General features: G+C 44.5%; 4 protein-coding genes across 4 annotated transcripts; 2 read left to right on the top strand and 2 right to left on the bottom strand. All coding sequences in view use genetic code 12, as the record gives it.

The window, feature by feature from the left end:
* Positions 1-2,032: 2,032 nt before the first annotated feature.
* Positions 2,033-4,789, top strand: LODBEIA_P22760 (uncharacterized protein; the record flags this gene model as incomplete). The annotated part of the gene is made up of 1 exon (XM_066972257.1): positions 2,033-4,789. One exon carries the CDS (start codon positions 2,033-2,035, stop codon positions 4,787-4,789), a length of 2,757 nt encoding a protein of 918 aa, XP_066829214.1.
* A 259-nt stretch (positions 4,790-5,048) lies between these two features.
* Positions 5,049-8,708, bottom strand: LODBEIA_P22770 (uncharacterized protein; the record flags this gene model as incomplete). Its single annotated transcript, XM_066972258.1, has 1 exon — positions 5,049-8,708. The coding sequence occupies one exon, from the start codon at positions 8,706-8,708 to the stop codon at positions 5,049-5,051; it is 3,660 nt and encodes a 1,219-aa protein (XP_066829215.1).
* Positions 8,709-8,992: 284 nt separating this feature from the next.
* Positions 8,993-10,531, top strand: LODBEIA_P22780 (uncharacterized protein; the record flags this gene model as incomplete). The annotated part of the gene is made up of 1 exon (XM_066972259.1): positions 8,993-10,531. The coding sequence occupies one exon, from the start codon at positions 8,993-8,995 to the stop codon at positions 10,529-10,531; it is 1,539 nt and encodes a 512-aa protein (XP_066829216.1).
* Positions 10,532-11,443: 912 nt separating this feature from the next.
* On the bottom strand, positions 11,444-13,870 carry LODBEIA_P22790 (uncharacterized protein; the record flags this gene model as incomplete). Its single annotated transcript, XM_066972260.1, has 1 exon — positions 11,444-13,870. One exon carries the CDS (start codon positions 13,868-13,870, stop codon positions 11,444-11,446), a length of 2,427 nt encoding a protein of 808 aa, XP_066829217.1.
* Positions 13,871-14,602: the final 732 nt, after the last annotated feature.

Genomic DNA, 14,602 nt, shown 5'->3' on the forward strand with positions numbered 1-14,602 from the left:
GCAAAGAACTTAACCAATGTAGATGTGGTTGTGGTTGATCCTCTATGTGGATCTTCAATGAGGGTAGTCGTGGTGGAGGTTTGAAATGGAAAAAAAAAAAAAAAAAGAACGAGAGGTTCGAGGTTCGCGATTTTTTCCGGATCGGTCGAAATTTCAAATCTTGACAGAGCCAGCCATCTTCTTCTACACTTGGTAAAATTTGCGCTCACCTACTAAAAGAAAAAAAAAAAAACACATTCTAACCAACTAACTAACTATCAATCTATACAAGCAGTGAGCGTAAACTGGTGTGATGTCACACTAGTGAAAAATGGGAAAGTGGTCTCTCGCAACTCTAAATCGATTTATCGATCGACAAGGAAAACTTAAGAACTTACAAACTTCAAAATTCAAAAGACCAAAAAAGAAGAAAGCCTATAGGGGAGCAATTCGAGTTGAGAGCTTAGCATCCAATTGGAAAAAGGCAGATCTCTTGGGTAAAGTATATACTTTACAATTCAGCAAAGTCTCTGTGCCCAAACAGTACTCAAGAGGAAGTAGCCTCTGTTTCTTAAAACTGCTCCTTGGATTCGATTGCACGAAATATCTGGAAGAACAGAGTTCACGGTAAAAAAGCCAGTGCCTCTTCGCATCTCTCCTGGCATCTCCTTTCGTTTTTATACCGATTGATATGTCGAAGGGGACATACCATCCAACCTCAGTGAGGACATAAACTCTGGTGTAGCAGCACAGTAGAAAGTAGCAGTGGTGATTTCTTTTCTTCTTAGTTGGGTTACAATTAGTACCAATTGGGAAATGGAAGCATGCGGCTCCTCTAATTTGTATTATGTGTCTACAACAACAAAGACAACAACAGCAGCAAAAAGACGAAAGGGAGAAGACAGAAGGCAGAAGACGGGAAGCAGAAGAAAAGAAGTGACGCCTTTTTAAACCTGCTAACAACGCCCGGGTCAGTCGTACAACCGTTTCGGTGTCGAGTGGAAAAGAGTCAAGAGTCAACTTGGAGTTGCTACATAAGCATTCGAAGGAGCGCGCTACCAACCAATCACCACAACTGGTACTTTAGTCAAAAGGCAGGACCGCCTCACACTACTGGTGTTATTTTGGCACTTGTTAACCTTACCTATCAGAACCAGTCGCAGCAGTAGCCGCAGTAGCAGTATCAATTTGTATGCATAGTATATAGAATACACTACATATATGCTCAAAGACAAGGATAATAAGTGAAAAGTTTGTCGTCGGTAAGGTTCAAGCCACAAGAAAAAGTTGGTTGAGAAAAAAAAAAGCAAGCTTATCTACCATGACGATGGGTCTTGTTCTTATTCTTCGTATGTGTCTTTTGACGGCAGCAGCAACAACAACCATTCATCGTTCCAACTCTAATGACTCTCTCCTCTCCTCTCCTCTTCTTGCAATTGCATGTGTCTCTCTGTCTTTCATGGCTTGCGCTTATTTTAGGTCATTGGCAGTGGCAGTAGTAGTCTATACCAGTCCATGGTAGTCCACAGTAGGCCACAGATGGTAGGTCATGGTAGTCTCTAGTAGCAATTGTAAGTGGGTTTCTATTAGAGTGCGCATCATGCAACTTATCCTAAAAAAGTACAACCACAACCCAATCCATGTCCACCCTACATAACCCTAACCAGGATATTCATACTCTAATTGAATATTAAAATACAAAGAGACTGAATTTCAAATATTTAATTCAACGGGTTCATGTAACTTCTTCTTTTTCTCCACCACCGTCATCTTCTTCATCAGCATCACCTCCACCAGCACCATCTATTTCATCCCCGAGGGTTGTTATCATCTATTTATTTCAATCCCATATCACCCTCCCCCCCATCCATTGATCACAACTTATCACTACTATTGCTCAATTTATTTGCCCAAAAATCTCCAGGGGGTTTTCCAACACACACTAGAAATTTAGCAACCAAGAAACTATTCAACTCAACTCAACTCAAGTCGAGTGAACTTACTACTACTACTACTACTACTACCACCCCTCTCGTTTACAGTTTAAGAAGTCATGTCTCATTCAGTTTATCAAACTAGCGGCAAACCTTTATCAAAAGAAGCCTTGTACCATCAAAGATTAAGACAAGGGATTTTCCAATCTCCAAGCGGGACAATTGTTGGAGTCAATAGCAATGCCTCAGACACAGCCGCCTTGTTAGCTGCTTCTTCAGATTTGACAGTGAAACCTTCTTATGAGCGCTCAATTGCTCCCGAGGCCCACACCGCCGCCTTGGCTGCTAAAAAGCAAGAACACAAGGATGTCAAGCAAATTGACCAGGATTTATCCGACGCAGCATCTGCTTCCAAGCATTCCGTCAACAGTCAGTACACCTCCAATGGCACCCCCTACACCACTGTTCGCGTTGGCATTCCCTCTGCGTTGAATAAAGCCTCCATTTATAAAGCAGCACAGCAAAACTCGACTCATACAATGACATCGAGAATCGACCCCGAGAAAGATATAAGAAGAAGTGGTATACTTTCAAAGCAGGGCAAGTCTGCGTTGGACATTAACAAAGTCAACAAGTTGGCCACTAAAAACTCGTCAAAATCGTTGAATTCGAGATTCAATCCCGATTTAGATTACAGATCTGGGTTGAAAAAGAATAAACCAACTGAGTTTTTGGACCAATCTGAAGAAGATTTGGCCGCGGAAAGTGCCGAGGCTGCTTTGAGCAAGACACCTTCTGTTCCTGATTATGCCACTATTACAAGATCGAGCACTTTTAAAGCCAAGGATGTCGTTACTCCAAGCTTGTTAGCAGCAGCTGCTGCAAGAGCTGATAAACGATTGAGTGCATTGAATTCAAACACGCCGCAATCACTTAAACAACAGGCCCAGTTGTATGCTAATGCATTGGCTGTTGCTCAACAAAAGAGCGATGAAAGAAGCAAAAATAGACAAGCAGGCGTTATTAATTTAGGTGGTGGGTTGACTATAACCATTGCAGAATTGGATAAATTGGCCTCCACTTATGTTCAGCCAGTGATTAAGGATATCGAAACCAAAGCCGATGCTAAAAGAGAAATCGAGGCTAGCAAGAAGCAAAGAAAGTTGGAATTGAAAGCTGCTCACGAGAAAGCTAAGCAAGAAGAGTATGCAGCAAAAGTCAAGGAAAAGCAAGAGATCGAAAAGGCCAAGACAGCAAGAGAACAGGAGAATGAAAAATTGAAAAAGGCTGAGGATCTCAAATTGACCAAGCACGAAAAGGAAAGAAACGGCGAGGTTGATGATAAGCAAAAGGAATATGAAGAATTGGAAAAGAAACATGCCGAGGAGAAGAAACAACTTCTTGCTGATAAGAAACAGAACCAGGATGAAATTGACAAAGAGGAGACTGCAAAGAAGGAGGAGAGAACAAAGGAATTGAAGGACTTGCAAGATGAAAAAGACGAAATCATTCAACCTACTTTGGACGAATTGAAGGAAGAAAATGCCAAGTTGAAAGAGGTTACTGACGCAAGAGACGAGTTGAAAAAGGAAGTCAAGGCAGCAGAAAAGCAACAGAAGGACTATGAAGCTGAACTCCAGGACTTGGATGAACAATACAAGAAGGCTGAAAGTGAAATTGAAAAATACACCACCGATTTGGAGGAGACCACCATCAAGCATGAAAAGACCGATAAGGAATTGGCAGATCTCAAGACCAAGCATGAAGAGACTACCACTAGTGCAGAAAAGGAGCACAGGGATTTGGACGCAAAGATTGCCGAGTTGGAAAAGGAAAAGAAGGAAAAAACCGAAGAAAAGGGCCAAAAGAAGAGTGATATCTTGAAAGCTCTTGATCTCAGGGCGAAGGAGGAGCACAGGATAAACGACGAGTTGCCTCCACATTTGAAACGTGACCTCGACGATGCCAAGCTCAAGGACACAAGCTCCATCTTTTCCGAAGAAGTTGAACCTCCAACAAAAAAAGCGGAAGAACCTAAAGCAACAGCAAAAGCAACAACTGCAGGTGCGGAAACATCAAAACCCGCAGGCGGATCTCATATTAAAAGCGTTCCGTTAGTTGCAGTAGCAGATGAAAAGCCAACTCCAAAGGCTGCTGCTACTGCCGAGCCAAAGACTGTTGTTGCTGAACCAAAGGCGGCCGGAACTGCAGCACCTAAGCCAGTTAAGAAGGAAGCTGCGAAACAAGCAACTCCATCGAAGCAAACCAATGCCGGTAGTGCAGTCAAGAGGCCTGCTAGCACAACAGCTCAACAATCTCCAAACAAAAAGCGAGAGTCATTTAGCAAAAGATTTAGTAATTTCTTTAAAGATCAATCGAAAGCACCAGCTCCTCAACAGAAAAGTACGAGCTCACCCGCTAAAGCTCCTGCTGCAAAGACACCTGCTACAGCAAAGAAGCCAGAACCAGCCGCGGCCGCCAAGAAAGAAGAGCCCAAACTAGCATCAGCAAAGAAAGAGGAATCGAAACCTGCAGCTACTGCTACTGCTGCTACAGCTGCTGCTTCGACTGCAAAGAAGGAAGAACCAAAAGCCGCTACAAAGGAAGCTAAACCAGTAGCTAAACAGGAGGGCAAAAAGACTTTGGACCCCAAGAAAGCTGTTGAGCAAGCAAAGGAGAAAGCTGTTGCTACAAAGTCGGAAAAAGTACCCGAAGCTTCAAAACAACCAGCGGCCAAAGACGCCGAGAAGGAGGCCAAGACTGCAGGAACTTCAGCCACTAAGGATTCTGAAGATTACGCTGATTTCGATGAAGAGTTGAGCTTGGATAAGAATGGCAACAAGGGTGGATTGTTCAAGGAGGAAATTTTGGAGTAGTAATTGACTTTGACCAAAAAATGAAAACCCCTAAAAAAAAAAAAAAGGAATTTATTTGCTATTGCATAGTTTCACATATCACATAGTCTTAATACTCGTTTTGTTTGCTTTTTTTTTTTATTCACAGCTTTCTATTCTAAGTTATTGTCTTTTTCAAATATTTTGATTTTTTTATTTTGTATAGAATTAGTTTTTACCTGAATAATAATAATCTGTAGTATCTAGTGACAAGTTTATCTATATAAAGATGTTTTTTTTTCTACCGCCTTTTTTTATTGGAACCACCGCCATTGCCGTCGCCAGAGATCTTCCTCTTCTTTCCTTCTTTCGCAAAATAATCCTTCTTGCGCTCTTTCTCCTTCTCTTTCCTCAATTCCTCAGTCTTGGCAATCTTTTTCAATTTTTCCTGGAATTTTTCCCCCTTTTTAGATTTCCTCTTGGTATCCTTTTCCCTGCGGATAGTTGCAATCTTTTGCATCAAGTCGCGAGCTTTCTTCTCCTCGCCGCCCAACACCACGGCTCTCTTGTTCATATACGTTTGTTTCTTTTGCGGCTTCATTTCGTGGATTTGGGACTTGAAAGGTAAATCGCTTCTGATTGACTTTGGAACGCGAAGTGGATTAAACTTCCTCTCTACTCTATCGATTTTCTTGTACTGGGAGTCGTCTTGCAATGGAGTAGGTATATTGTTCTCGGCCCTCACTTGGCCTGTCAATCTCATCCCTTTCCATTCCGAGTGGTGGTTGAGCAATAGCGATGTCACTGGGTTGTAGAATTTCTTGATTTGGATGGGGTACCACGTCTTTAAGAATATGGTGTCGGACATCAAGATTTTATCTTCAAAAGTCGCCCTGAAATATCCATCTGGTTTAGAAAGCGCCCTTTTGATTTCGCCTCGGATACCACTAACGGTTCGGATTTGCGCACCTTCGAATTTGGCAACTTCCAAAGCGTTGGAAAACATGTCCTTGATGAAGGCCGTGTTTCTGTAGATCTTGTATGGGTGGCCCACCAACTTCAATTTCTTGACGATTTCCACTGAAGAGTTGATATCTTCAACTATACCCGTGGCAGCAACACGGAACGCACCCGTGGTGGACTTGTTGTCAACAATGTTGAATCCGACAAAGGTGGTATTGGGAGCCACAAGTGGTCCATAAAACGAGGCAAAGCAGTAGGCGTGCTCGGGAGTATATTTCAACATCCTGTTTCTTGTTCTTGAGTCCGAAGTGGTGTAGATGGGCAAGGTTTGGAATCTTCGCCATCCAAGTGACAATATCAACGGATCCTGCGACTTCAAAATCTTCTTGTGCCATCTGTGTCGTCTGATCCTGGCGTTCATGATCCCAAATCTGGACTCTGTGGCTAATAATCCGCCAAGAACGAGGGGGTATGCAGGGTTGAAGCTCTCCACAAACTCGCAGGGCAACTCATTGAAAACAATCTTGACATAGGAACCAGCGCGGTAACCTTCGATTTTTATCCTTTGAGCGTCGTCCATCTCGCTATACTGGGCCTTGTTGATTTCCAACTGTTTGGCCATCTTGTTCTTTTGGAACTCGTACCATGTCTCCGCCTCGGTGTCTCCTTCAGGATCATCAGCGCCAAATTCACGATCTTCTTCTTCCTCAAACTGTGTTCGGAGCTGGGCCTTCTTGGCAGCATTTAAACGACGTCTCTCCTCAACCGACAACTCTTCTTCGTTGATATTTTCCTCTTCACTGTCACCTTCCTTGCGTTCCTCAGCATCAAAATCTGCAAAGTCATCATTGTCTTTATCCTTGGACTTGGCTTCCTTGGCCTCCTCGGCTTCCCCCGCTTCACCATTTTCTAAATCCTCAAAATCACCATACAATTCTTCATCTTCATCTTCATCTTCACCGTTACCGTTACCGTTACCCTCGCCGTTATTGTCATCTCCAAGCTTTGGTGCAGTGAGCAACCTTTTCTTGAGGATCGCGTACCCATTTTCGTATTCGTCATCACTATCATCAAGCAACTTCTGAGAGAATCGCGATTTCAACTCTTCAAGAGGCGCAAAGGACGGCTTCAGATTATCCAAGTCCACATTGGCCTCTTTTCTATCGATCTTTTTGAAGAAATCTGCGTCGTCTTGCTCAATATCTTCCTCTTCTCCTTCTTCATCATCGTCGTTGCCGTCGCCTTCTCCCTTCCACCTTCTGATGGCATCTGCAGGGTCCACATTGGTCATATAGATCAACTTGTTGATGTCCCATCTTTTCTTTGCGCCTCTTAGTCTAGCAGCAGTAGCGTGGTACGAGCCTTGGCCGTGGCCTTCGCCGTCGCCTGCATCTTCATCTGATGAAAGAGCAGAATCTTCAACGTACTCAAACTCGTCTCGGCCTTTGTGAGCCCGATGGTCCTCCTCAAAATCAATGTGCTCAAATCGTGGACGGCCTTCTTGTGTATACCCATCTTTTTCTTCTTTTTCTTCCTCATCTCCAGATTCCACGTCGTCAAACTCATCATCTTCGGAAACGGATTTTCCGTAAAGTCTCGCGTTTCTCATCGTTGTTCTACCTGTATTTACAATGGTTTCTTCGTCAGCAGACAAGATTCCTTCCTCTTCCTCATCATCATCGTCGTCCTCTTCATCATCTTCCTCAGCATCGCCAAGATCTTGCAATGCCCTGGAGTCTGAAAATAACTGCAAACCGGGGCCGTCCTCGTATCTTTCACTCATGGTCTTTGCCACCTCTTGCAAATTGGTGACCATGGACTCACCTTCACCCCTGATCTCGCCATCTTCATTGGCACCCGGGTTGAAGCTTTCCTTGCCGACATCAATGTAAACTGCGTCCTTGTCAACGAGCACACCGCCCACATCGGACATTGGCGCATAAATGATCTTTTGTTTATCTTCCAATCTCTTTCTTCTCCTTGTGGTCTTGGCCAACGGTTCGCCCAGTTCTGCTGCTGCTTTGATTCGTTCTCTTTCCAACTCCTCTAATTTTTGCTCAAAGTACGGAGTCGGGCACGGATCAGGCAACTTTTCCACGGCCGAGGCTGTAAAATCTCCCACTCCAGCAATGTGCACCTTGGCTTGGCTCGAAGGCAACGGGGTTCCATGTAGGTATCCGTATATCGCCACTTTCCTATCGCACTTGGGGTTTTCTGCAATCAACTGCGGGTGCGTCAAATCGGTGATTCGGTCCCCCAACAAATACGGGTGCTCGTTTCTCCATTTCAATGGTCTGAATTTCATGACTGAGATGAATCGGCTCAAGTTCAAAATCTCTCGGTCGGGGTAACGTCCGTTGATGACTCCCGAAAGATAGAATAACTTGGCGCCTTGGTATACCTCGGTCCAGAACCTGTGCTTCAATCTTTTCTTGGAAGTTCGCAACGTGGACTGGGACTTGAAAAGGTCCAAATGGGTGGCAACTCCAAGAACCCGCGGCATGCCGTGGTGCTGGGCGATATTCAAAAACTCCATCGTCTCCATCTCGAGCCCGTAATTCCCATCAATCAACATCAAAACAAGGTCGGCGACCTTGGCGGTATCGATCATTGAGTTCAAGTCGTTGTTGACTTCAATAAACGTGAGTCTTCTTCGTTTCCCACTCACGACGGTGATGGGTCCCTTAATTTCCGTCAACGTGGTCTTGGTCAATCTTCGAATGAGCGACTTGATCAACGTGGACTTGCCCGTCCCCGGAGGGCCAACAACGGCAATTATCACTGGGGGCGGATCGTCGTCGGGAGTACGGTCCACCATCGGCACATGCAATTTCCTCTCGTTGACATCATGAGACCGCCGTGCCATGCGCTCCAATTTCCTGGGTGCAGCAACGGCAAATGCCTTGGCGTTGTTACCACTCTGATGTAGCTTCTTCTTTGCTCCCGTCTTTTTCGAGGCTCCTCTGTGAGCCTTGTTAGACTGCTGCCGCTGGTCCATCTTGAAGTTCGGCTGGTGCAGATATCTATATATATCAAAGTTGTTGTAAAAAATGTATGTCAGAAGAATCAAAGACCTCAGTTTGGCTCCCTCGCTCTGCTTTTCAGCTACTCGCAGTCTCATCTCTTTCTCTTGCAAAAAAAAAAATTAATAAGCACTTACATAATCAACAACACTACACTATTTGTTTGTGTTTAACCAAACCCACTTAACCCCACTTGAGGTCATATTTATTTGCAACCACCAAACCACCAACCAAACCACCACCACCAAATCACGATTCAATGCGAGCTGCAACTGGTGTCCTAATACGTCTGCAGATACAGCTACAGCTAAAGCTACTACTACTACTACTACTACTACTACCACTAATTTTCCCCACTTTCAAACCTGTTTGCGCCAAATGGCTCTTTAACCAACACAAAATATGCGATCCAAACCCAAACTCACTTATCCCGTTCACCGGTTTCAAAATCATCCGTCAGTACAAGATTTCCGGCTACACGAGACCCGTATCGATGCATTTCATCACGATATCGCATTGCAACCACGGCAAGGTCGACTACCAGAAAGTCATCCGCACCGATTCAAGCGGATACGTGGACTGGGAGAAGCCGTTTTGCATGTTGAAGCCCAAGTTGGGCGAGAAGATCTTGACTGCGAAGCCTGCGTCTACGGAGATGGCTGTGGGTGGCGGGCGAAAGCAAGGAGTAGTCGACGACGCTGCGGGGATGTTTGACGCGTCAAATTCCTCCACTAGGAAAAAAAATTACAAAGATGTGGTTGGAAGTAGTGACGACGACGACGACGACGACGACGACGACGATGATGATGCCAATGACGGCATGGAGATATTTGGCGTGTTTGGGTTCATTATGACCAGATCGAAAAAGGTCAACAATTTGCTACGGAGAAAGTTCGACTTGATGTTGGAGAAGTTGACCAATGGCAACTGGTTGGAGTACACGGGCAAGAACAAATACAACCATTACCAGCAGTTGTTGAGCGGTGGCAACCCGCAGGAGTCGTTGAACTGGGAAAGCAACAACTTGGTGTGCTACAAGATGGCTCGCAGAAAGAAATATGCGAGACGAAAGATTTCCTTCTACATGCCACATACGTTTGTTGGGGCATTATACGAGTGTCTCTTGCCCTTGGAGAAGAAACACGAGATAATCCAGCAGTTTATCCACAACACCGACGACTGCTCCAGCTTTATGATTCAGGATTTCCAGTTCAGTTGCGATTCCCACTTGTCGAGACCCATCTCGCCCTTGATTGCAGAAGACTCGACGCGACAGTGGTTTGAGAACAAGCTCTTTAACTTTTTCAATCCGGGAATCGTGCAAACGATTCCGTACTTGACAACATCCTCGCCGTTGAATTTGAGGTTTAGCACCTCGGAAACAAGCGAGATGCATCGTGATTCCTGGGCCACGAAAATCGACGTCAACGAGCGGTACGCATACGATGAAGCAGACCTCCATTTCATTAGCAAGGCCGTGGCGTATCTGGCCAATATCTTGAACAAGTTGATAGCGCCAATCGACTTTAACGCGTTGTTGAAATGTTACAACAAGGCTGACGAAAGGGAGAATGAGGAACCGGCGGACGAGAAATGCACCGCTGACGCCGAGGCTGACGCTGATGCTGATGCTGATGCTGAAAAATTGCAAGAATTTAGCGCAAACGAGGTTTTCACAACGGATCAAAAGATTAGTTTCTGGTTGGCTTCATGCGAATTCGGCATTGCTCAAAAGGTGTTGAAATTGATAGAAGCCCAATGGGACAAGGTTGACAAAAATGACGACAATGTAGCTTAGTAAATATATGCATATACTAGCCTTTCAATTCAGGAGTTTTTATTTCGAGACACAGACAGTTAAGCTTGGAATTGGAAAGCAGAAAAAAAAATATGCCCTCCGTGAGGATCGAACTCACGACCTCCTGATGTCACACATTACGGGTAATTATGAGACAAACGTTCTAACCAACTGAACTAGGAAGGCTCAATCTAGCGCACACGCCAGTGTCAACAGCCCCGCTGTGACCGCAGCCCAATTTGGGCTTATATATTTTCATCAAGGCAGGGCATAATTTTTAGCAAATTTGGGGGGGAGCCTAGATGATTTGAGTTTTCCTTGTGCTATATAACCACTTAGCCCCACTCCCTCCTCTTCCTTTCCCTTAATCCCAACTGATATGAAGATTGAAAGTAATATTGCTAACCTTGTTCATGCTTCAGAACGTTTTGCGCTTCGGTCGGTACATGGCTCAGCGCAGTTGATAAAGTTGAGAATTATCTTCAAAACAAAGTAAATAAACAGTGCAAACGGTCAATATAAAGTAGACTCAAAATCAAACACGCTTTACAGCGACCCTCCTTTGGAACCAAGTGTATCAATTCCATAATTTCCATGCTTAAATCCACAGCCTCTAGAATAAACAAGAAAAGGGCGCCCTCGTCCTCGGGTCACGTGTCGGATGTCTCTGATTTTGAATTCTGCAGTCGCTTTCATCGCGCTAGCCACTCCCCGCCCTACACTATATTACCTACAATCAAAGTTGGTGCATAATCAATTGTGCTAAACGTATTGTGAATATATATACGGTCATATAAATACAAAACCAAAGTGTCTCTTGAATATATAAAAAAAACCATCAACAAAAAAACCCCAAACCACAGACCCAAAATGCAACCGTGTTAAATAAACATTCTCTTAAAAAAAATTAAACTAGACGAAATCTTTGGTACTTGTAGGATTTCTGGTATTTAGCTCAGAAGTACTACTACTCTGGTTCCTGGTGTGAATATTTTGAGCAGTGTTTCTGTCCTGTCGAACAAACGTGTGGCTTATGGGAGCTGGGGAGTCCTTTTCTGAATTTTCATCGTCACTATAGTCGAGATTCACAGTCACATCTCGGCGGGGTTTTTCGTGGATGGCTCTTTCGGCAGTCTTCTTTTGTGTGGATGGGCGTCTAGCGAATGGACGAGTCACTGCATCCTTGATTCTTGCTCCAAGTGACCCGCTGCGTTGGAGTTGGTTCTGGACTTGGTGCTGGTTTGCGTTTGCATCTTCTAGTGGCGATGATGATGATGCCGACGTGGTTTCAAGTATAGCATCGGAGTTTCTATTTGCATCGTGGTTAGGTGCTAGATGTTCTGGCAACGAGTAAATACTGGAATTGTTTTGCGACACTTCGCCCAATTTGTACATTTGAGACTCCCAGTCTTGCGAGTGATCTTGAGCAGCAACCCCCAATGCCGCCAATTCTCCGTCGCCTTCTGCTTCTGCTTCTCTTTTGCCAAAGTAAAGCGTCGATTGTCTCTTGCTCAACACCGAGGATTTCCTCTTGAATGAGAATCGGTCATCTTTGGCAGGTGCAAATCTGGCATCGGGGTTCTTGGAAAGAACCGAGAAGAGAATAAGCAAGACAATCATAATCAACAAGATCAACGAAAAAGCGGCATTCAAAATAAAGAAAATCCAGCCCATGATTGAGGCAACGGGGGCCTTTTGGTTGAATAAATCGGAGAAAAACAAAAATAAAAACGAGTTGATGGTAACAACGATGCTCATTGTGTAGTTGATGATATTTGTAGGCTTGTTCAAGTAAGGCGCCTGCCAAATGAGGAAAATGGTGTAGGCCAAGTCGGCAATAAAGACGGGAAGACACGAGACTTTACCGGCAACACCCGTTTGACAAAATGCAATAAAGATGACTTTGAAAACATTGTAGCCAATCAACACGGGGCCAAACCAGTACTTGTCGGCATGAAACATGGTGTAGCAGAAACCATACTTGTCCAAAACTTTATTGTCGCCGTATAACCTAGCGGCAGGGTTGTTGTATTCCTTCACTGACTGCTTACCAACCTTCATAACGTTGAAATAGGACCAGCCAACAATGGCAAGGAGGAGGACAATGAACAAGGCCGCCAACACGACCAACGCTGCCGAGTCGACTCTGGTAAACTCCCACAACGAAAACAATACCAATTGGGTCGAGGCAAGGTACAAGTATCTCAGCAAGGAACCTTTTACCACGTTATGGAAACTGCCTCTGAAAACGGTGAAATTTCCGGGGCTCATCTTTTGCGCTCTAGTGAGTGCCATTACTGCCAATTTCACAATCACCAATAATGCCACGAGCAAGTATCCAATCAACACCGTCCAGGTGAACCCGGTGGCCACAATCGAAGTTGGCTCAATGTTGGAGTTAAAGCCGATTCTTTCAATGCCACGAAGAATGATCAACTGTCGATTGGATCTCAAGCCGTAATCGAGCGCTCTTTTGGCAAGACCTTCAACGTACTCCAACGATCTTTTCCTCTTTTGAACGACAATTTGTTGCACTACTCCCTTTAAATAAGTTGTTGGGTTGCCGCCAGTCAGCTGAACATACCACCGGAAAATGTCTTGCATGAACTTGATCTTGATGAGCCCCATCGACCACGCCAAGTTTTCAGACCAAGCACTGGCAATTGGTGGCACTCGATCAACCGCTTGCATGGAAACCACCACGACGCTTTGGAAATAAAGAAAAAGCGAGACCGAGTTTGCGGAAATGTGGGATGCCGCATTGGAGTTGCCAAAAGTCGACAACATGGCCGCGATTAACAAGCCCAAGCCTGCAATCACGGCGGAGGCCCACTTGACACCAGTTTGGCTAACGGTTTTGCCGTTGGAAAAACCCGATTGGATGCACGATAACAATTCGCCTGTTTCTTCATCTTTGACCAAGACTTTCACCACGGCGTCGATATCGGGGACCTGGTAGGCGATGCCAGGAATCATGCTGGTGTATTTGCTGCTGATGTATTCAACAGAGTCAACTTTCAACACACCCGGGTAAATTGGACAAAACTGCTTCCAGCCAATGGAGCACATGTCGACATCTTTTTCAATGATCAAAAAGCCATAAGCGTAGACTTGGACGTGGGCAGTGACTTTTGCGCTGATTTCAGTGGTCAAGTCCAAGGAATATTGCAAGGATCTGTCGTCGGGGTTAAAAGTGACGTTGAAAAGATTGGGGGTGATTTGAGAACGGTCCATACATGTGACCAACGAGGTGGCCAGCAAAGTCCTCTTGGCGTGGGTTGACGAAATCAACAACGCCAACAACGTCGTTACTAGCACGGTGAATCGATTATATAGCATAGTTATTGAAGTTGGAGCTGAAGCTGAGTTTAAGGTTGAACTTGAAGTTTGCCTTGTTCCTGGATTTCTTGATTTCCTCGGTTCCCGGATTTCTTGATTTGACGTATTATTTCTGGTGAAGGCTAAACTTATGTTTTTTTTTTTGACAGCTCAGTCCAATCCAGATTTATTATTTTTATTATTACGATTGTGGTGGTGGTTGTTCTTGTTCTTGTTGAGTATAAAATATCCTCGACTCTATTATCAAGGGGCCCCGGCTGATGATTAAGAAAAATTAAGGGAAAAAAAAAGGTTAACGTTTGAATGTGATGAAGAAGAAAAAAAAAAGTCGAGACTCCCCTTAAAAGCGTAAAAGTTTATGAGTGTATGGAGTTGAAGGGTATAGAAGCAACTGAAGCTGACGATCTGGCAAAAAAAATAAAGAATGTAAAGAAGAAGAAAAAGTGTCGATGGTTGGTTTGGTTTGGTTTTGGCTCAAATTCCCGCTGCATGAAATCCGGTTTATTTCAGTATATATGGAGAGAGAGGGAGCGGTTGTTAGCAGTTTCGCAGTCAGCAGTTGGCTGTTGGCTGTGATCCCGCGTGTTATTATTAGCACAACACAAGAAAAAAAAAATCTCCTTCTCGAAGGAAATTGCAGCAAGTTTGCAGAATTGCCGATTTCTAAAACACATGTTGCCCGAACAGACAATATACATCTACATCGGGACCCCAGCCATTCAGGAAAACTTC

This window comes from Lodderomyces beijingensis (assembly GCF_963989305.1).
Source record: "Lodderomyces beijingensis strain CBS 14171 genome assembly, chromosome: 3".
Classification (NCBI taxonomy): Eukaryota; Fungi; Ascomycota; class Pichiomycetes; order Serinales; family Debaryomycetaceae; genus Lodderomyces; species Lodderomyces beijingensis.